This window comes from Tremella mesenterica, assembly GCF_000271645.1.
Source record: "Tremella mesenterica DSM 1558 unplaced genomic scaffold TREMEscaffold_2, whole genome shotgun sequence".
In the NCBI taxonomy this organism is placed as follows: domain Eukaryota; kingdom Fungi; phylum Basidiomycota; class Tremellomycetes; order Tremellales; family Tremellaceae; genus Tremella; species Tremella mesenterica.
Window position 1 is genome coordinate 518,934 of NW_006711226.1, and position 21,870 is coordinate 540,803.

The window sequence follows — 21,870 nt, forward strand, 5'->3', positions numbered from 1 at the left end:
AGTGTCCGAGATATCGTCAGTTGGAGAGAGCGTTTTGTGCCTTTCCTCCAGCGCTATTTTAGACGCCATGAAGTGATTCCAGGGCCTGATGATCAGATTTGAGATACGGTGACACGAATGAAAAGTGAGACTCACATATCCACGGGACATTGAAAGGTGACATCTTCAGGAGGAAGACTGAGAGGAAGATGGGAAAGACGAGGAGAATTCGTATGTTGTGAAGTTGGAAGAGGCCATTCGAGTGCGTGACAAATGTATTGTACGATTGAATCCGCATCACCGAGCAAGCAGATCTACAACATCAACAGGAGTCTCTGATAAGGATTGGTATGCTCACATCAGGCTTGTGATACTTCAAAGGTTGAGCGTTAATCAGTATTTGAGGCACTGAGTGGGGAAGATAATCTGGTTTGTCAATATATGAACTGATACATCTTGAGGAGAAGACTCGCAAGTGAGCTCGCTGACTGGTCGGACTTCTAGCGAAGTTCCTATTATGATAACGAGGTCGGCTTTGCTTCGATCGTCGGCGAGGTGATGTTGAAATTCAGACTTGAGGCTCTCATGGAAAAAGGTGATATCAGGCTTCACCATCAGCTTTGGTTGTCTCGAGTAGACATTCTGACATACCTTCATCACCCCTGGAGGTCCGCCGGCCCACTCGTCCTCCGAGCTAGAACTATCCGGATCTTGCCATCGGGTAGCTTTCGCCTTTCCTTTTCCAGCCGCTTTGAGCTTGGCCCGTTTGTAAGACCGTAGCTCTTTCAAATGTTCTTCTTTCTCTTTACGGCAATCTGGACAGAAGGGGACGGTGCATGATGAGATGTATGGCTCCAGGTCAGAGCCTGGGACTCGACGTCGGCAGCGCTAGCAGGTCAGTAGGAGTAAAGCAGCGACAGAGACCCTCTCACTAAGCAAGAAGCAGTGGCGAAGGATCCTACGCTATCAGCAACGGCCCAGTGACTTTTACTTTTGACTCGGTCTCACCGTGACATTGGACCACACGTTTGACACCTGCTTGACCCTCGAGGTTATCGATGTTCTGTGTGTAATTTCTCAGAAGCTATTACGTCAGTGTCGAGCTTTGTGAACGCAGGGGTACATACCTGGCCTTTCTCTTCTAGCATCTTGATCCATCTGTGACATGGTCCCGGTTGGATCTGTCCTGGGAAGATCTTTCTTGCCACAGAGCTGTCATTCAACACCCAATCCGATATACAGCGTATAATAAAACGTACTAGAAAATCTCCGGGCTTTCTTGGAACACTTTAATATCAAACACATCCTCTGGTTGATCCAGTTGAGGATGACACTCTTCCCTTAGAATCGAGTATAAACCACCTTTTGACCTAAAGTCCGGAATACCGGAAGAAGTGGAGATCCCCGCGCCAGAAAGTACAAGTATGTTTTTCGAATCTCTTATCAAAGTCAAGGCATCCTCAACTGAATTGAGATGTGGAAGACGTTCACGATCACGAACTATTCGCCAAAGAATATTGTGCGTGTATTGGTGTAGATATCTAGCTTCTAACCGGGGATCACGGAGGGGTTCAGGCTGACGTGTCAGTTTTGCCTCGTTGACTGAGCGAGCAACCAAGTCGAGGGTGGAAGGGAAGTGGCAAAAAATTGATATGAGATACTAACAAGATCTTGACCTAAACTGTAGAGAAGTTTGGTGAGAGAAGGTATGGACCCATCGGATTTAGGGGTGAGATACCATGTCATGAACCTAGGTACACCTTCTTCTCTGAGATATTCTAGCATCACTTCAACTTCTGCGTAAGTGTATGCCTCCTCTTCCTCATCTATGAATCAGTAAGACTATTATAATGATGACAAAGCTGAAACTCGAATCACCTTGTACGAGAAAATTAGCTAATTCTTCGTCACCGATACTATCGTCGGAGAGATGATCACTATCGACCGCATCGGCAGTTTCGGAGGTCGGAGCGTGATCTGAGTGTTGTTCAACTCTAGGTTCGGACATGGCGTTGTTGAGAGTGTGGTATAAGAGACGAGAGGATGACCTTAATGGTGTACTATAATGAAGAAGTGAACATGTAAGAGGATGACGAAGTGAAGTGGTGAGATGCAAAGTTGAGCGTGTTAAAAGTGGAGGCGAATCAGCTCGAACAGCGCGTTTCAACTTTATCTCCCTCCTCCATCAACTCTTCTCTTTCTTAGAGTACACTTCTTCCCCATCTCTACTTGAAGCACCTTGGTCCATTTCATCTTTCATCTTGATCCTCCTCTTATCATCATCTCTATAAGAATGACTGCTAACCCAAAAATACTCGCTATCCCACCGGAATTGACTGACCCACCTCAAGATCAAATTCATCGTTTTCTGACTTCTCTCCAACCCCATGTCGCCCAACACGCTCAACAAGGACAAGAACACTTCCAAAGAAATCTCTGTACGAGTAGTGAAGGATTTGCTCCGGATCATGCTCAACCTCAAAACACTGATTGGAAGAACAAATGGGGTCCTAATGCTCCACAGCGAAATCAAGTTCAAATACTCAAGCCATCGATCGACACCCAAGGCTAGCCATTTTGGCATATCATTGATCTTACTGACTTCCAGCTGATCCTCTCCTCAGACCTATACAAGACCACCGAGCTGTTAATGCTTCCCCTGGTCCCAAAACGCCTCGCCAAGTGCCCGGAGAAGAGTACCCAAACATGTCAAGGGAGAAAGCTCAACGTCCGTCTACCCTTCGTTTCTGACCTCTCATGGTTTCTGACCTTTGCCGTGCGTAGGATCGTTTACTGATCAATGAGGAATGTATGAACGCAAACTTCGTCGAAGAGATAAAGCCGCAATTCGCAAGAGGGTCCCTTCACCAGACAATCCACCTTCGACCAACGACGAGACGGATAAATGGTCATATTCGTTGGAGAAGAAACGTCGAACTGTTCATTATATTCCGCCAGTGGGAACTTCCCGACAGATTAAAGGTAGTCATCGACTGACGGTAAGCTACGAGCACGTTGACGAGTCGCGTTGAGCTGATGAGTAGTTACCACCAGACAAGCGTTATGGCGTCATAGTGAAAGGCAAGCTTCCGGCAGCTTTTCGAGCGGATAAATTGGCGGAGGAAGCTCGTGCGGCTGTTGGTCGTGAGTCCTACCGCTCATTAATGTTATTATTCTCATTCTGATCAAAGATCCCCCGTCGGCTCCTATCCTACGTCATTCAAGTGGTCGATCGCGTCCGGAGTCACCATCTGTCCGTCCTGGGACAGTTCAAGGTAAACTGCCCCCGCCTGGAAGGACCAATTCCCCGAGTTGGCCTAGTTGGTCAAGTCAACCAAAATCACATCCTACAGGATCTTCTAGACCTCAGATCTATCATCAACCCCAACACAACCAGGAACATCACCAATACGATCAACGACAACAGCCTCAACAGCAACGTCATGATCCCTCACATCCAAGCAACTCTAGTCTCCTGCCATCCAATCCTCCAGTCCCCTCATCAATCCGACATCACACGCCTCATCGTTCAGCTCTCTCTGACCGACCCCTCTTCCCAACCATAAACACTCAGGGCGAAGATATGATCCCTTCGCGTCAACTGGATCATCTAGTACCACCCACAAGACGACGGACGATCTTTGGTCAGACCATCCCTGCTGATTACATCCCTCCATTCGATCCTCAACCTTCTTCGTCCATTTCAGATCCTCGTTCTTACGGCGTCTGTGACGGATATATGAGAAATACTCAATACCATCTGCACCATAAGGGTATGAGTAATCAACCGGAGAATGACGTTCAATACCGTCCCGATCCTCCTTATCCCATCGAAAACTATATCACCCCACATGAGTATCATCCTCAACAACCGGAACCGGAATATGTGTATCAGGTCGAACCAGAACAAGTCGTCTGTCATTCTGACCGATGGTTGCGGGAGTATCAGATGAGCTATGAAACGAATAACAACGTCTATCCCTCTCAATATTCCCATTACACTCCTCAAAATCAATACATCAACCAATCATCTCATCTTTATCCATCTTTCCCTAATCACCCCGAGGTCCAGTTCGATCCTCATTTTTCTCCTTCGTATCCAGGAAAAAATCAAACTCAACAACAACAAATAAATTATACACCTCCACCTCCACTCCCACGAACCAACATTCAACAAGATCAAGAAGAAAAGGATGCAGAAATCATCTACATAACCCCTCCTTCACCTATGATCCTTGATCCCCATCCTCAACATTCTTTTCCGATGAATTGTGATATCAACCAAGAAATAACCTTTCGTCCTTCTTTCTCCAGTACCCCTCTTCGTATGACTCAACCGACGGAAAGAAATCCCTACGTTCTTCGAACATCTGAATCCCCATTACCTCCTGGTCCAAACGGGACTAAATGGGATACTTCTTCTCTATCATTTTCTCTCCTTGACGTAGCTCAACGCACCTGTGCGTTACATCTGAACCCTCCTATCACACAAGATTATGCCGGTCCTTCTACCTCTTGGGGTGTTGTAGATACGAGGGATGAAGATGGAGAAGTTAGGGGAGATGGGGATGATAGAATGGGGAATAAGGATGAAGAGACTGAAAAATTGAAAGAGTTTTGGAGTAGGAAATCTCATCTCTTGCATCGTTGAAAAGTGATATGCAGTACATACATCTATGTGATTGTTCGATTTTCTTCTCGTGAATATGTCTCTCGTGTATGTTCGCTGATCTAGAAGTCCGAAGAACTAGGCGATAGTCCTTAGTGAAGTAAAGAATTGGTTCCGAAAAAAAAAAAGAATGAAAATGGTATGAGGGAACGAAGATTCATCTCATCGCTCTTTGAGTGATTTTACTGATTTCCGCTCTGATATCTATCAAAGCTTCAGATAAAGCTTTAGCATCTTCGTATTTTCTTTGAGAATTTGCTTCGGCTATATAATTCCTATTTCCATCAGCGCAATCCTTCAACCTCTTATATATGTCCAATATCGACATGTATCTTCACTCAAAAGTCTCAGACATCCTCCAGGCTCTTCTACCCCCCTCAAACCCCTTGTTCCGAAACACCTTTCCAAGGCATACTATATGGATTTCAAGGGATGTCCATTTTCTTCAATGAGGGGTTTGATTGTGCAGGGAGAAGAAGTAAACTCTTAAACACCTATTGTTCATGAAAAGACAATAAAGTTGAGTGTTTCGATCTTAGTTGGAAAGAAAGGGAATCTACTGGGAAAAAAGAAATGACAACTCACTCCAACTGAGCTTCTTGTTCTAAAAGAGGTTGTAACAATCCAGCCACATCGACCTCTTCTTCCTCATCTCGTCCAGATGAAACATCATCACCAACTTTCAAATCAGATAAATCAAGTTGTACAACTTTCATAATCTTCCTTTTATTTTCCGCTGCTCTTTTTTGCAATTTCGGTAATGCTTGAACTTTTAACATTTCTTTAGATAAGAAAGAAGCTGATGATCTTGCCACTGCGGATTGTACCACAGCTTGTGAAGATCCTTCGTCACATGGAAGGTTGGATAAACGTTTAGAAAGATGTTCGTATTGGGTAAATAGCGTAATGAGATTTTTGTGTGATGATAATAAATCTGGTGATGGGTCTGGGAAATCGGGAGAAGCGCTGTAACATTAGCTTTGCAAATCTTAACTTGATTTGGATGTAATGTGTTTGTCTATTCTTTTTGAAAAAAAGGGGGAGGGGGGAGGGGGGAGGGGGGCTTATGAGTTAATGAGAAATGTTGATAGAAGAACTCACCCGAGTTCAGCTAGAGAATCTTCATAATCCGGCATTAAACTTTCTATCTCTGCTTGTAAAGATCTCAAAATCCCGTACAACCTAGCGAAACCTGACACTTTTTGTCTATCTGTCATTTTCTGTTTCCTCCTACACTCATCAGCATTTTTCACTGAATTTGGGGTATGAAGAAAACATACGAAACTGTTGCCCAACATTCCTTACATACCCTAACACCTTTTACTTGAACCTCTTTCGGTTGTTGAGGTAAAGGTATATCTCTAATACTATTATCTGATCCACTGGCTATACTAGTCCTACTCGCTCTTTTCCCCATTGAAGGACTTTTCGTATCGTCTTCCGAACCTTGACCAACTTTCATCCAACCCACAAACCCTTCATCAACTTCTTCACCTCTACCAGTCTTCCAATCTGCTACTAACAAAAGACAACATTTTTCTGTTCTTGTTCCTGCTGGTAATGATATTGATCTAGATGGACTGGGAGGGGTGGAAGGGGTAGGAGAAAAGAGTTGAACTTGTACAGCTAATAATGCCGGAGGTGTAGGAGGAAGTGAACAGACTATACGACCACAAACACGACAATGATGTTTGCGGTTAGCGAGGGAGAATGAGGATCTACAGTATTAGTTCGATTATAGGTGTAAACGGCGAGACTGACTGGCATATACGACATTTATGAACTTGAGAATCATCTTCCCATTTCACGATGGCTTGTTCGGCAGCTTCAGAAATTAGCTTAATGTTCTAACAGACTAACTAAAGCTCACCTCGTTTTCTGGCTTCCTCTCCACCTGTAGGAGGACCAGCTGCGGTTTTAAAACCTTTCCACATTTCTTTAGGTTTCAAAGCATCGAGAGCACCGTCGATGGAGAGTAAGGAACGACGTTTGTCGCTTGTAGATGACAAAGATGGCGATCGGGGTAAACTGGGGATAGTAGGATCAGGATATGAATTTGGGTTGAAATGTAGGTCGACGAGCTAAACATGAGTTTTTGTTCGTCGCATGGAAATCATTTTCTGCTTGACAAGAAGGGAAACGACACAAGACAGGGAACAGAAATTGAACCGCAACAAAAACAAAATCGAGTGAATTTGACTTTACCCACTTTAGCCCATCTTCTACCCAATCTTCCTTCCTCTTTATCCATCTCTTCAGACCATTTCTTCCTTTCCTCGAAATATTCTTCACTCCTATCACTCCTAACTCCAGCAGGTTGAAACCCAACTTTATATGGCATCCCAGCTCTTCTTGGAAACCCACCGTCAGTGGTTGCTTTAGAACTCGATCTTGACAGACCTTGCGATACGACACCGACCTGACCAGTACTGGGTGAACGAGAATGAGATTGTGGTCTAGTGGAATGAGGATTAAGATGACTAGGTCCATGTGGACCTGTATGTTGTTGTATTGTGGCTGAAGCTGAAGATGATCTAGGTATAGGTGGTGGATTTGTTGAATTTCTACGAGAAGTATGACTTATACCTAATCTCGATAAATTAGAAGGTTGTAGTGGTTTTCTGATTTGCGGCGGTGAAGTAATTGGTATAACATCTTGATTTCCATTCATCGTACCGGATTGTATGATCCCATTTTGAGATGATCCAGGAGGAGAGCTACCTGCGGATGAAGTCGAATATGTAATTTGAGGTTGAGATTGTGGTTGAGCTTGAGATTGAGGTTGAGGTTGAGATTGAGATTGAGGTAATGATGTCGGAGGTCGATTAGATATTTGAAGTGATGATGATTGTTGAGAAGATTGAGGAACGACATGAAAACTTGAAGGTCTACTTAAACCAGCTCTTTGTAAACCTTCATGTCTCATTTCACCAATTTGATTCCCAACAGCACCGGCAACAGTAGCTACACCGTTCAAAGTACTACTTAAAAATTCACGTCCTCTACCTTCTCCTTTTGGTGCCCAAGTATGTAACCAAGCGAGGGATCGATCAGCAGCTGATTCTAGTGAATCGAGAGGTAAGAAAGATGTTGAAGCTGAGGAATTACGTCGATGATCTGATCGAGGTGGAAGGAGGGAAGTGAGGTTTGGAGAAGATGAATTTGAGGTTGAAGAGAGTGAAGAGGAAGGAGGTGAACCGAACCTTCTAGGAGTTGGAGAGGTCATGATCGTTAAGATGTATTCATGACAATGGAGATAAGTAAGGTAGGGGGAGGGTTATGAAGGAGATAGAGTTGGGTATGTGCTGTGTGGAGCCACGTGGCCAACCGGAGTTGTGCCTGTAAAAAAGTCAACTTCTGTTTCAACTTTTCACCACTTTACCTTACATCTCTTCTACTCCAGTGACGGTAGTACAACATCATGGGACGCTCTGCAAAGATCACAAAACGTCCAACCAAGAAAGAAAAGACGACTTCAAAATTAGCGAAAGACAACATCAAATCATTACCACCCCCACCTCCACCCCCACCGACAAAAGGACCAGAGGCTGGTGTCTCCGGACCCAAGAAACGTAAGACATTGCGAGTCAAGGCTGAGAAGGTGCGTCGGATTCGATCACTTGTATCTGTTCCAGACTGAGCTAACTCAAACAGAAGTCTAAAATGTGAAAGTCGACGAAAAGATACGAAACAAGATGCATCATGATCCCGCTAGATGGAAAATTCTATGACGGACAAAATCTATGAAGGCGCAGATGGTGACAACTTTCTGGCTTTCACTTGCATCCATATCCGATACATCTTGAGACGTTCTTTACGATTGATCAACTGCAAGTCAGCTGATATCCTCCACAATCCACCCTTTCAATACGGAAGGCAGTGTGAACCTGTTGACCCCACAGTCGTATGGACTCGCATCGCTTACAGACTTCGCACCTCATCGTCGAGGGAGCATTCAGTACAGTGGACAAACTCACCAGCCGCCGATCTTCCCCCAATTGCTCAATCTCGAACATATTCCCTTTCCCCGTTCCTCCCTGAGGCGGCGCAAGCACCATACTCTCCAATTCCTCCTTCGTGAAGAAATACACCCTTGTCCCGTCACCCCGAATATACAGATTAGGAGTATCAGGATCTAACAATCTATCTTTCTTTATTCTCAACTGGGCAAGGTCATGCCTACCATAATCGCGTATGAGTAACAATCCTCCCGGCTTCAATGCCTGACTGTCAGCAATTCCTCACTGGTCACTGGAACAAATATTCTCACAGTATATAGATTATGAATGGCTTGTCGCCATTCTGTCGGGTGCAAAGCCGAAAGAACGTAGATGACAGTGATGACGTCTACTGAACCCGGTTCGACACCTTTCGGCAGAACCCAGGTCTGATCTGTTCTCCGTCCATGTTCAGATTCTTCAGACTCCACGGCTTCGTCTAGTAACGACTGAGCTGTCGACTCCGGCTCGGTGTGAGGCGAAGAATTCAAGTCCGCGGGTAGAGATTTACGCGCCATGTAAGCCATTCTTTTTGTTGCCACAGGACAAGGAGGGAAAGTTTGATCGCCATTTTGAGACCTGCTTGGGCCAGCGCCAGGAGTGGATGTGATATCCCACACGTTGGCATGCATGCGGCCGATGCCATGAGGAGGTATTGGGTACATTGGGTTTGCCTGGATGTGAGCGTCGCATCTTTACGGTGCTCGGGAACCAGCATTCCGATTCTCTTGTGTGAGTGGAAGTCGGAATGAACAAGGAGACAAGCGAGATGGTGATGAATTTATGACGGATGGAACAACCCACTCTGACTATATCGACGGCTGTCTTAGAATAGTCGGTCGCATGTACGATCAAGTTTGGGTTCTCGTTATGGTGCATGAGTGGGAAAACAGTGTTACCAGCTCCCTGTTGCATCAGTCAAATGCCACTCGACTGTGACCGAACAGACTCACACATCCCACTTCCAAGACGATCTTGGGTCCAGCCTGAGGTCAGCTCCTTCTCAAGCACTGGCCGCATTGTCTATCTTAGACGTGATAGAACTCCGAGAAGCCACCTTCAAGAGGAATGCGAAAGTGAATGTAGAATGTCAAGTCTGAATCAGAAGATCCCATTCGATGAGAGTGGCAAATCACAGGTAGGGCGATTTGCAATTTATAGATATGGGAAGAAGATGGTAGTAGGTAGGGCTGAGGCAGGATCTTACGTCAGGTTCAGTACAAGCTATCAGCTCTGGAAATTCCAGTCTAAGCCAACGTCTATCTTTGAAGAACCTACGGGTGAGCTTTACCGGATACAGACGTTGAAAAGCTCACGCGGCGGAATGGACAGAGTAGAATGCATTCCAGTATTCAGCAGGACGGGCGTTGAATGCGTCTATATAGTCAGCGAGATTCCGAGCCCTGAGAGTGAATGAAGACCATCAATCGTAATGTCTTTCTTGTAGCACAGCGATGAGAGAGACCCTGTCTGAGACACGGTCTACAAGATATATGACAAGACAAAGAGATGAACGTCAAATAGTTTGGATAATCAAATCGAAATGATGAGGAGAGGACGTAGAGACAAAAGTGAGAGGAAATCAGGGACGGGTACGAAGGGGAGTAACGTTTACTCACCCCTCTTCTCTGGCGAAACAGGACTAGATCTATGTACTTCCAAAACTTCCTTTGCCATCTGCTCAAATCCATCTGGTAAGACCACATGATCCCAGGTGTTGTGAGAGTAAGGATCAGAGTCTTCGCCTAGAAGTCTGGCGCCGAAGGTGGACCCGACTGGGGGACCATGTGGTTGTACCCATTTGTCAGCTACGGTCCTCTTGACTCGTGGCTCAAGTGGTGTCTCTTTGTCACTCCTCATTGGCTCAGAAACAAAGTCAATCTCCTTGTCATGAGAGTGTTGATCTGTTGGTGGGTCCAGTCGATTGAGCAGGGTGTTCAAATGTTCATCATTGAGAGTGGAAGAAGGAGGGTTTGACATGGGGAAGCAGGGAACAAGGGTCGGTTACAGACCGAAGGGAGCACAGGGAGGATGAGAAGAATAGAGAGACAGAGCGGGAGAGACGGTGTGTGGATAGTGAGTGATGAGGCTAGCAGCTTGAGTCGAGTAAGAGGGTAGTTGATCGTTGAGCCTTGAGCGTCTGGGTCGACCAGGAAAAGTTGAAGAAAACCTACTTAGCGATCAGAGGCGGAGAACGCCGCCTGCCAGCTACAGTATCCTGAACTATCACTTAAGTACTTAACCTACCTAAGTAGAGCATGTCTTCTGCTTGTCTGCTTGTTGTCACGAACACTCGCGATCGCCTGCTCAACTTTGACCACACCTGAACAAAAGCTGATAGAAGAGATTTTAACAGGTTGGAATGACGATGAGCCTCGTGCGACCGCGGAAGGAAACTGGGGAGCAAAACAACGTCGAAACAATTCAGCAACGCAACCAACCATACATCGTTCATCCCTCAAATCATATAACTATCAAGTCCTCATCATCCCTTCAAGTCATTCTCTCAGGTCCAGTTCAAGGTCATGTGGAGATAATCGTATGATACCAAGTCGATTTATTCAATCACACGTCAGAAGAACGAAACATTTGTCCGATCTTCTATCAAATATGACACTAACCGATCAGAGGCCGATATCACACGTCCTCCACTCGCTCACGCTCACTCGGATTGCTCAGTCCATTACGAAGGGTGTTGGATAAAGCAGTGAAGAAGGCATCATCAAAAGGATACTCATACTTCACTTCCTGACCTGAACCACAAAATCGAAGCAACTGATTACCAACTTGTATACCTAATGTCGTAGCTTGTTGGGGGTCGGGATTCCGACCTGCCCGTTGTTGGGAGACGAACATCATAACTGCCCAAAAGTTATTTGTCGTCAATGTGGTGATAACATTCGTGTTCATGACATCGTTTCCGTCGGGGTCGGGAATTGAGGAGTGAGAAGGATCTGAGTCGTCAGTATGAGGCTGGCTCTCCTCCGAGTCAATATTATCACTAGGGACAGGGTTGATGAGAGTGTCAGTGCTTCCATTACTCGAGTTATCCGTTTCTTGATGAGACATGATATTGTTGTCTTTAGTTTAGATGTCTGAAGGCAATGGGTAGAAGAGATGATGGATAAGTTCAGAGGGTGAGTCCGTGACAAGGTTTATATCTCTTGCAGACGGCAAGGCGGAGACCTGACCGACATTCAATCGTGGTTGAAGGCTATTCTTGACGGGTGAGACCGCGGGCGGAGGTCTACAAGGTATTCAAGCAGTACAAAGGTGGAATCGTGAGAAACCACAATTTGGATACAATGGAGGTGAAGGCGTATAAATAGTCACATACTCAGGCGGGGAGGCTAAGCCGAATCGTCCATTTCAAGCAAAGTCATCGAACGTGTGGAAATATCGGAGAAGGAGATAGTCGTGAAGCAAGAAAATGAACAGATGCATCACGTACACCATATCAACCGGCACAGGGTCTAACAAACAATTTTCACCTTCCCTATCCCGAAAGTCAAATTCTCTAAGCACCAACAGCGATCTCCGTATCCATTCCCGCCCTATCCTGTCCTAACCCATTCTTGTCGGTGAATCCGTTGATGAGGTGTCGCGATACGGGTGGAGCGATCCATTGACGTCTAGGGATAGAACCTTGGAAGGGAAGTCTTGTTGAACCACTGAGGTAGGTATCGACTTCTTCTGCTACTTGACGACCTTCTTTGATACCCCATACCTGTGAGTTAGCAAGATTACCCTGTGGAACAAGTTCGACCATGTCGCTTCAGATTAAAGGAATGAAGAGAGCGGAGAGAAAATGCTAGTTTGATGAGGTAGGGTGGTCAGGTGGTGACAGATGATGCCAGTTTGATGAGCAGAGTGGTCAGACGGATGGGAGGCGAATTGGGGAGATGGCATGAGACACCAGAGTGGGGATGAGGTAGTGGATCAGGTGGGTAAAAGATGAATTCGGGATGTCACATGGGAAACCAAAGCCGGAATGTAGAGAGTGGATGAGATGATAAGGGCGTATTTGAGACACTTATACGAAGGGGAATATTACGACGGGATATGAAAGATAAAATCAAATATTAAGGAAAGATATGACTGCAAAACCAACTCACGATCAAAGATTGTCCTCTCCTACAATCCCCAGCTGCAAACACGCCATCCACATTGGTATTATATTTACCTTGAGGAGTAGCGATATTCGTCCTTGGATCCTGTTTGACACCGAAAGCTTTGATACATTCCGATTGAGGTCCCAAGAAGCCCAAAGCGAGCAAAACCAATTGAGCAGGATAAAACTTTTCACTACCTTTAATTTCCTCCATTTTCCATTGTCCACCAACTTGAGTCCATTCAACTTTGACAGTATCCAAACCGGTCAATTTCCCTTCTTCATCCACTACGAATCTTTTTGTTGAGATCGAGTATTCACGAGGATCACGACCGTTATTGATACATACCTCTGCTTCACTATGACCGTAATCTTTTCGTTTGATACGAGCGAATTGAGGCCATGGGTTTCCTGTTGCACGACTGGCAGGAGGTTCAGGGAGAAGTTCGAAATTGACAATAGATTTAGCACCGTGTCTGACTGAAGTACCGATACAATCGTTTCCTGTATCACCACCACCGATAACGATTACGTCTTTGCCTCTGGCGGAGATGTAGGAACCGTCTTCGTGTTGGGAATCGAGGAGGGATTTGGTGTTGGGGTGAAGGAAGTTCATGGCGAATTGAATGGCGTCATTGTCCCTGTTAGGGAGTTTGAGATCACGAGGCCATGTAGCGCCTGGATGTCAGCGAGAAATCCTCAGGTCAAGTATGTATAGCGCTGGTCATGCGCGGGGGCCACAGTTGAGAGATAAGAAGGAGAAATTACCGTGGGTGATCGTTCAGCCAGCTTCGAGGCACACACCGGAAGCATGCAATGGTGAGAAGCCATGAAGGTAAGAGAATGGAAAGATGATAGCAAAAGGTAAAAGCATGAAGACAAAGAGTCGGCAATGTGGAGAAGAGATTTGGCTCACCAGTAGCAATCACCACAGCATCATGTTCAGCCTTTATAACCTCCGCATCCGTATCAACACCCACATGAGCTCCCGTGACGAAATTTACACCTTCGGCAGACATCAAATCGACTCTTCTTTGTACTACCTTTTTATCCAATTTCATATTCGGGATTCCATACATTAACAAACCTCCAATCCTATCGTTTCTCTCATACACTGTAACAGTATGACCAGCATGATTCAATTGATCTGCAGCTGCCAAACCCGCAGGACCTGAACCTATAATAGCAACCCTTTTACCCGTTCGAGTGTGAGGAGGTTGAGGTACCATCCAACCCATTTCGTAACCTTTATCAATGATTGCGCATTCGATACTTTTGATTCCTACTGGTAATTCGTTAATCCCCAACACACATGCCGATTCACATGGTGCAGGACAAACACGACCTGTAAACTCTGGAAAATTGTTTGTTTTGAGTAATCTGTTCAAAGCGTCCAACCATCGTTCTTCGAACACTAGAGTATTCCATTTAGGTATGACGTTTGCGATAGGACATCCAGTATCAGATTGACAAAAGGGAATACCACAATCCATACATCTTGCAGATTGATATTTCAATTCGGCTGTGGAAAGTCGAGTTGAAATTTCTTTCCAATCCTTGACACGTTTACGAGGAGGTCGATAAGCTTCATTGAGTCGTTTGTATTTCATGAAACCACGAGTTTTATCAACTTTGGCTAATCTTTCTTTAGTCATGCTTTCATCTATCATGGCATCTTCCACATCGATAATGGAAGGTTCAGTGGGCTTGGGAGTCGACGGTGCCGAGTTTCCTGTCTGTGTTGGAGTAATAGCTAAAGGAGTGGGCATGGTGAGAACGTTGGCATTCTGAGGAAGAGTAGGATCGTAACCAGTAGCTACCAAGTCGACTTGAGAAGCTGTTTGAGAGGGAATGAGGTCAATGACAGATTGACGTTTCTTTTCTTCTGCTATCCTAGCCGCTTCTTCATCCAAAACACGCTTGTAATCAAGAGGCATGACACGTACGAACATAGGAAGGAAATGATGGAAGTTGCGCAATACTCGATCGGCAATTTCAGATCCAGTGTAATGTCTGTGATCTTCGATCAAACTTCTGAGCTCTGCGATTTCCTGAGGATCATTGACCGGTCCCAATTCGACAGTACCATTGTTAACTTTGGGAGCGAAGCTGTGTGCCATGTCCAGGACGTATGCGATACCTCCAGACATACCAGCCGCGAAGTTTCGACCAGTAAGACCGAGGACGACAACACGACCACCAGTCATGTATTCACAACCATGATCACCCGTACCCTCCACCACCAGAGTAGCGCCCGAGTTACGCACCGCAAATCGTTCAGCGGCGATACCACGAATGAAGGCTTGACCAGAGGTAGCACCGAAGAAACAAACGTTTCCAATGATGATGTTCTCCTCCGCCTTAAACGGGGATTGTGCAGGAGGGTAGACGATAAGACGACCGCCGGAAAGACCTTTACCGACGTAATCGTTGGCATCACCTTCAAGTTGGATGGTGATACCCGGAGCGAGGAAAGCCCCGAGAGATTGACCAGCAGAACCTTTCATGTTGATATGAATTGTGTCTCTGGGTAAACCAGCTTCTCCGTATTGTTTGCTGACCTTATAGGACAACGTCGTACCAAGGGCACGATCCGTGTTGAGAACCTCACAATCAATTTCGACAGGGAGACCTTTCTGCAATGCAGGCTCTGCCTCATCAATGAATTTGTTGTCCAAACGGAGGTAGTGTTTGTGATCTTGTGGGCGGACCCGGTACGTAGCGACATCTTTGCGAAGGAGATGGGCGGGTTTGAGAATAGGGGATAAGTCTAGAAGTCGAGTTTTAGGGGTACGAAGTGATTCGTCCACCATGAGCATGTCTGCTCTACCAACCATTTCATTGATCGTCCTGAACCCTAACTTGGCCATGATATTACGCAGCTCTTCAATGATGTAGTAGAAGAAGTTGATCACCTGTTCAGGTTGACCAGCGAATTTGGCACGCAGTGCTGGATCCTGAGTCGCGATACCGACCGGACAGGTGTTCTTGTGACAAGCCTTCATCATGATACAACCCATGGCAATGAGAGGAGTGGTAGCGAAACCCCACTCTTCGGCTCCGAGTAAAGTGGCGATGGCAACGTCGCGACCGGTACGAATCTGTCCATCGGTCTGAACGGTGACTCGACCACGAAGATTGTTGAGCACCAAGGTTTGATGTGTTTCCGCCAGACCGAGTTCCCAAGGAAGACCGGCGTACTTGATCGATGTCCATTTCGCCGCACCAGTACCACCATCATGACCTGAGATGGTAATGTGGTCTGCTTTGGCCTTTGCTACACCGGAAGCAACGATACCGACACCAACCTCGGATACGAGTTTGACTGATACACGGGCTCGGGGGTTGGAAGCTTTCAAATCGTAGATGAGTTGTTTCAAATCTTCGATAGAGTAGATATCGTGATGGGGAGGAGGAGAAACGAGAGTGACACCAGGTGTGGAATGACGAGTACGACCAATGGACGTTGAAACCTTGTGACCGGGGAGTTCACCTCCCTCACCAGGTTTGGCACCTTGAGCCATCTTGATTTGCAATTCATCCGAATCGGCAAGATAGTTGGACGTAACACCGAATCGACCTGACGCCACTTGCTTGATAGCAGAGCGTCGTGAATCCCATACGGGTTTCAACTCCATGGCGTGAGTGAAAGGCTGACCGTCCGAATTGGCGCCAGGTCCAGGGATAGGAATCGATCTCTCGGCATCCTCACCACCTTCACCTGTGTTGGATTTACCGCCGAGACGATTCATGGCAATAGCAAGAGTGGTATGTGCTTCCATCGAGATGGAACCGTACGACATGGCACCGGTGACGCAACGACGGACAATCTCGTTCCATGGCTCGACCTGGTCAATGGGGACAGGAGTAGCTTGATCAAAGGCGAAATCAAGGAGACCACGCATAGTCGCACGTTTGGTAGCCTCGTATGAGTTCTTCGAGTAAGTGTCATATGCCGATTGATTCTTCTGTCGGACAGCATCCTGCAGAGAGGCGATGGAGACCGGGTCGTTGACACGCATCTCGGATCCTTGACGATAATGATATTCGCCACTCTCGGGCTACCTTGTCAGCATGTATTATAATCGACAGCTTGATCACTCACCATACCAGGTACGCTGATAGTCTCGCGAGAAGGCCAAGCTCGTTCGTGGAATTCGAAAGCGTCCATAGCCAGGAGCTCGAAATTTGCTCCTTGAACACGGGAGGCGGTCCCGACGAAACATTCCTTTACTACTTCCTCGTGTAATCCAAGAATTTCGAAGAGCTGAGCACCTTTGTAGGATGCCAAGGTGGACACACCCATCTTCGATAGAACTTTGAGGATACCCTCGTCCGTCGCCTTCTGGTAGTTTGCGATAAGCTTCTCTGCGGTTTGCCCGTCTTTAGCCCTATGCTGTCAGTCTCGTACAAATGGACTGCACAATGACTCACATTCCCTCTCGTTCGACTTTGTGAATCATTTCCATAATCAGCCAGGGGCAGATGGCATCGGCACCGTACCCAACGAGAGCACACATGTGATGCACTTCTCGAGCCTCACCGGTTTCGATCATGATGGCCACGTCTGAACGCTTCTTCTTCCCTACCAGGAAGTGGTGCACTCCACCAACGGCCAGAATACCAGAGAGAGCGACGCGATCGACACTAGTTGCGCGGTCAGAGAGGATGATGACCTTGAATCCTGCCTCGACAGCATTGAGGGCTTCCTGTCGAACCCTGTTGAGGGAGTTACGGTACCCAGGAAGACCTTCCGCTTTGTCGAATGTAATATCAATTACCACAGATGGCCAAGAGGCGTGTGAGAGCTTGAAGTGTTTCAATGCTGTCATCTCTTCAATGGTGAGAATTGGGGATTTGAGGTGGAGACGGTGACATTGACTGGCTTTTATTTCGAGGAGATTACCTTCAGGTCCGACCATGGTCTCGAGGGACATGACGATAGATTCTCGAATGGGATCGATGGGCGGGTTGGTGACTTGAGCGAAGAGCTGGCGGAAATAGTCGTACACTGAACGAGGAGTGTTGGACATGCACGCGATAGCCGCATCGTTACCCATGGACCCGAGAGCTTCATGACCTTCTTGTACCATGGGAAGCATGAGCATGTTGAGCTGTTCAATGGTGTAACCAAAGGCAAGCAATTTAGGGTCGGTGCTGAGGGGCTCGTTATCGAGCTGCACGGCAATTGATTGTTGACGCATGACTCTGCGGACGACGTCAGGGAGTTTGAGAACCTGTGACTCGACCCAGTTGGCAAAAGGCTGCCGACGAGCGGTGTTGAGCTTGAGCTCACGATCATCGACGATACGTCCTTCCTTTGTATCTACCAATAACATCCTACCAGGCTTCAATCGTCCCTTCTGAATGATCTTCTCCGGCTCAAGAGCGATCGTCCCTACTTCCGAAGCACAAACCATGATGTCGTCTGAGGTGACAACAAATCGGCAAGGACGAAGACCGTTACGATCGAGGTTGGCTCCACAGAAGCGACCGTCAGAGAAGGTGAAGAGTGCAGGACCGTCCCATGGTTCCATCAAACATCCAGCCCAAGCGTAAAAGGCCTTCTTTTCTGGCTCCATGAGATCGTTGTTCTGCCATGCTTCAGGGACAAGCATCATGACTGCTTCGGGGAGAGTGAGTACACCATTGACGACGAGTAACTCGAGAACGTTGTCGAACGCAGCAGAGTCGGAACCGCCACTTTCGACGATGGGATAGAGGAGTGGTAATTCGTCGCCAAAGTGTTCCGATTTGAGGTGACCCTCTCGTGCACGCATCCAATTTTTGTTGCCTCGGACAGTATTGATCTCACCGTTGTGGGCGGCCCATCGCATAGGCTGAGCACGGTCCCAAGAAGGGAATGTGTTGGTGGAGAAACGTGAGTGAACGAGGGCGAAATGAGAGGAGTAGAGGACATGGTTGAGATCGTGATAATAGTTGTACACTTGAACAGGAGCCAATTGACCTTTGTAAACAATGTTGGTGGGAGTAAGGGAACAGATGTAGAAGCCAGCATCGAGGCTAATTTTGTGGGTAGCCTGTTTACGCAGGACGTAAAGTTGACGAAGAAACATTCTCTCGTCAAAGACTCCTTGTTGACTCTCTTGTCCTGGACCGTAATGTTCTTCGAGGACGACGAAAGGTTGCATGATTTTGGGTTCGCGGCTCATGGAAGCAGGACCGAGGATGGAGTTGTCTTTGGGAACTTCACGCCATCCGAGGACACGGAGACCGAGTGATTGGGCGATCTGCTCGAAGATGGTTTGTTGAGAGGCGTAGTCGACGGGAGAGAGAAAAACGTTCCCGACGGCATATTGACCTTCGGCGGGGAGGTGGGCAGTGAAGGAGTATGCACATTCTCGGACAAAGAAGTCATGAGGGATACCAGTCATGACACCGGCACCATCACCATCTCGGGCATCTGCACCGACTGGAATATTAGCCGCGATCATCTGACAGGTTTTGTGAAGCGGTTGGGGGAGAGTGAATATCCGGGAGGATCGGAGAGACTCACCCGCTCCACGATGGGTCATGTTACATAGAATATTACGAGCATCGCTAACGATCTTATGACTGGCATGACCTTTGATATGACAGATGAAACCCACACCGCACATTATGTGGCGAAGAGGGTGGTTTGGACGGGATGCTCCACTGTCAGCTCCACACTTGGCAAGAAGGATATACTCACAGAGAGAAGATCAGATGGGAGGCGAAGTTGTAGAAGAAAGGAGGCTTTTCAGCCAGAGAGAAGGACGATGAGATACAGACAAGTGACTTGTTATGTTTTTTGTTATGTATATATACTTTGGGTGAAATCGAGAAACAAGATTGATTGAAAGAGAGGGAAACTTTTTTTGAGTGCGATTTGGGAGGGGAGGAGTGAAAATGGGAAAATGCAGTCAGTCGGATTGGCTCGGGTAACCTCGGCTTCAGGGCAGAACCATCAATTTCGGACCTGAAAAAGTCATCAGGACGCACTGTGATTGGCTAGCCTTCATTGATAACAGCATCTCGGAGTGAATTCCGAATTCCTACAACACGTGGCTTTTCATCGATCCACCTGCCACCTGGCTTGCAATGTCTTCCAAACATCTTCACTCGTACTTTATTCTACCAGTGGTATCAGCTACAACTCGTACAGTACTGCATTCCCTGTGGTGCTCACCAGCCCAGCATCTCCTTTGTTCCCTTCTACGCATATTGGTTGGTACTGTATGGGACTCGTCGTGTGACAATGTAGTCATTCCGGGGTATCAAGAATTAGCGTCCTTTGGGGACAAATCGCCGATCAAACATTCCGATCTCATTCTTCCAAAGATTCATGATGCAGAGGGTTAATTTCATTCATCCTTCTCTTTGATTATCTCATCTGGCCCTCAATCTCATCGGCGCATTGACGATAAGAGACGTGAACGATACGTTGACCGGGGAAGGTTGGATGTCTACACACCCTGGTTCACAAGTTTGTTGCTGATCGAAGGTGTGATGGTTTAACATTTAGCATGTCGGCACGTACATCGCTCGGACCTCTTCCTTAGTGCGTTATGCGTGGAAGGATCTGACACACTTCTCAGGCGTCAGGCGTGGGTCCTGCCTTACCCCGCATTAATCTCGTACCGCACTTGCCTCATCCAGTCTTTCAGTCTCTCGCAGCGTAAGTAAGCGTCATAGCGACAAGGGCGTCCAAGAGCGACCACATCGCCCGTGCTACGCATGTTACGTCATGCCATAGGCGGGTAGTCTCTCAGCTGTCCTAAGTACCTGCCCTTCACAACACACACGAGGCATGCGATGCAGATCATGAGGAAATGACATAGTGCTAGTCATTCAAACATCACATCATGACCTCATTCCGGTCACTCTGGCCCCAATTCAACCTTCCACTCTTCAGGCGTCTTCAACCTCAAACTCAACGCATGTAACCCATTTTCAAACTCTTCTTTCAACAAAGAATTGACCAACCTGTGTCTTGTTATTTGAGGTAATCCTTTGAACTCGGATGAGACTATATGTACCGCAAAGTCTATCGTATCAGTGGATCAGTGGATCTGTCATGCAACATGTGACTTCTATGATGGTATCGAAGTGTGTGCTGAGATGGAAGATGTGAGATTGATACGGTGATGAGATTGAAAGCAGAACCACTCACGCGTCTCGCCTGATCCTCCTCCCATCGCACGCATAGCAGAATGGTGAGAATGTTGAGAAGAGTCGTTTTGTATTCTTATCAACGTCGGGTGAAGAGCTTCCATGAGCTGAGATCAGCAACGCGCAACGTCTTATCGCTCTACCATCCTCCACCTTCGAACAACTCGGATCATGTCTCCCAATGTATCGTTCCTACTCCGGAACTTTTACCAAATCAGTGCTCCATCGGTGTCTCGACTCTTGACCGGATTTTTCCCAAGAAGCATACACTGTTCGAAGGTTCTATTGCCGTGGGCTTGAGGAATGTCAAGTAAAGAACCCACCTTGGCTTGCATAGCACTCTCAATAGGACCCGGTACTCTCGTCGGATTTCTCGGGGGAGGGGCAGGAGCGGGAGCAGGAGGTGCGTTAGGGCATGCGGGAGTGGACATGTTATCGGTATGTATCTTTCCCGTCTGCTGTAAAAATCTTCTACCGAACGCTGGTTGAATCGCTTTGTTGATCCTCAAAAAGCTGGAGCTAGCGAGTAGAGGGAGACGCATGGGTAATGGGTGTACTGTTATGTTGCCATCGAGGAATTCCCCACTTTTGACTTTTGTGCTCCCGATCTGACGTCACGTGCACCCTTCTGACGCCGACGTCGATAACGATGAGACTATACTTGTATCCTCTGGCTCTTGACTGCCGAATCAGACCTAATGCTTATCCTTGTTGCTTATTGCTTCTACCTCTTCAATTGATCTTCTGGGAATCGACACTCATATTTTGGTTGAACACGGCGGCATTGGCAGGAAGAAAGGAACCCCCTTCTTCGGTCGTCGGTAACAACGATCTTTCCAGTCTTTTCCATTCCTCCACTTCGTCCCAACGCCCATTCATATCCATATACACATAGGACAACTTTTTAATTTTACTTCTTGAGAGCATTTAGCATCCAGCCGAGTGTATTACCACCTTGT

General features: G+C 46.9%; 6 protein-coding genes across 6 annotated transcripts; 1 reads left to right on the forward strand and 5 right to left on the reverse strand.

Annotated features, from left to right (window-relative positions):
* Window positions 1-131: 131 nt before the first annotated feature.
* Window positions 132-1,809, reverse strand: TREMEDRAFT_28205 (uncharacterized protein; the record flags this gene model as incomplete). Its single annotated transcript, XM_007002380.1, has 9 exons — window positions 132-293; window positions 338-425; window positions 449-585; window positions 631-867; window positions 912-937; window positions 988-1,063; window positions 1,107-1,191; window positions 1,239-1,555; window positions 1,645-1,809. Coding segments are annotated over 9 exons (1,293 nt in total), but the record flags the coding sequence as incomplete, so codon positions are not given.
* Window positions 1,810-2,272: 463 nt separating this feature from the next.
* TREMEDRAFT_60034 (uncharacterized protein) lies at window positions 2,273-4,630 on the forward strand (the record flags this gene model as incomplete). Its single annotated transcript, XM_007002629.1, has 5 exons — window positions 2,273-2,486; window positions 2,588-2,707; window positions 2,785-2,978; window positions 3,024-3,123; window positions 3,171-4,630. The coding sequence occupies 5 exons, from the start codon at window positions 2,273-2,275 to the stop codon at window positions 4,628-4,630; spliced, it is 2,088 nt and encodes a 695-aa protein (XP_007002691.1).
* A 175-nt stretch (window positions 4,631-4,805) lies between these two features.
* TREMEDRAFT_26996 (uncharacterized protein) lies at window positions 4,806-7,874 on the reverse strand (the record flags this gene model as incomplete). The annotated part of the gene is made up of 8 exons (XM_007002218.1): window positions 4,806-4,923; window positions 5,234-5,614; window positions 5,750-5,878; window positions 5,929-6,366; window positions 6,410-6,473; window positions 6,519-6,729; window positions 6,858-7,417; window positions 7,529-7,874. The coding sequence occupies 8 exons, from the start codon at window positions 7,872-7,874 to the stop codon at window positions 4,806-4,808; spliced, it is 2,247 nt and encodes a 748-aa protein (XP_007002280.1).
* A 455-nt stretch (window positions 7,875-8,329) lies between these two features.
* On the reverse strand, window positions 8,330-10,506 carry TREMEDRAFT_42575 (uncharacterized protein; the record flags this gene model as incomplete). Its single annotated transcript, XM_007002466.1, has 9 exons — window positions 8,330-8,476; window positions 8,626-8,871; window positions 8,919-9,079; window positions 9,194-9,320; window positions 9,451-9,552; window positions 9,600-9,632; window positions 9,854-9,920; window positions 9,963-10,023; window positions 10,266-10,506. 9 exons carry the CDS (start codon window positions 10,504-10,506, stop codon window positions 8,390-8,392), a joined length of 1,125 nt encoding a protein of 374 aa, XP_007002528.1. The 3' UTR covers window positions 8,330-8,389.
* A 1,559-nt stretch (window positions 10,507-12,065) lies between these two features.
* TREMEDRAFT_42578 (uncharacterized protein) lies at window positions 12,066-19,377 on the reverse strand (the record flags this gene model as incomplete). Its single annotated transcript, XM_007002467.1, has 7 exons — window positions 12,066-12,373; window positions 12,762-13,435; window positions 13,674-14,463; window positions 14,578-16,818; window positions 16,863-17,148; window positions 17,192-19,190; window positions 19,275-19,377. The coding sequence occupies 7 exons, from the start codon at window positions 19,375-19,377 to the stop codon at window positions 12,164-12,166; spliced, it is 6,303 nt and encodes a 2,100-aa protein (XP_007002529.1). The 3' UTR covers window positions 12,066-12,163.
* Window positions 19,378-20,619: 1,242 nt separating this feature from the next.
* Window positions 20,620-21,285, reverse strand: TREMEDRAFT_19532 (uncharacterized protein; the record flags this gene model as incomplete). Its single annotated transcript, XM_007002185.2, has 3 exons — window positions 20,620-20,786; window positions 20,913-21,018; window positions 21,235-21,285. Coding segments are annotated over 3 exons (324 nt in total), but the record flags the coding sequence as incomplete, so codon positions are not given.
* Between the last annotated feature and the right edge of the window lie 585 nt (window positions 21,286-21,870).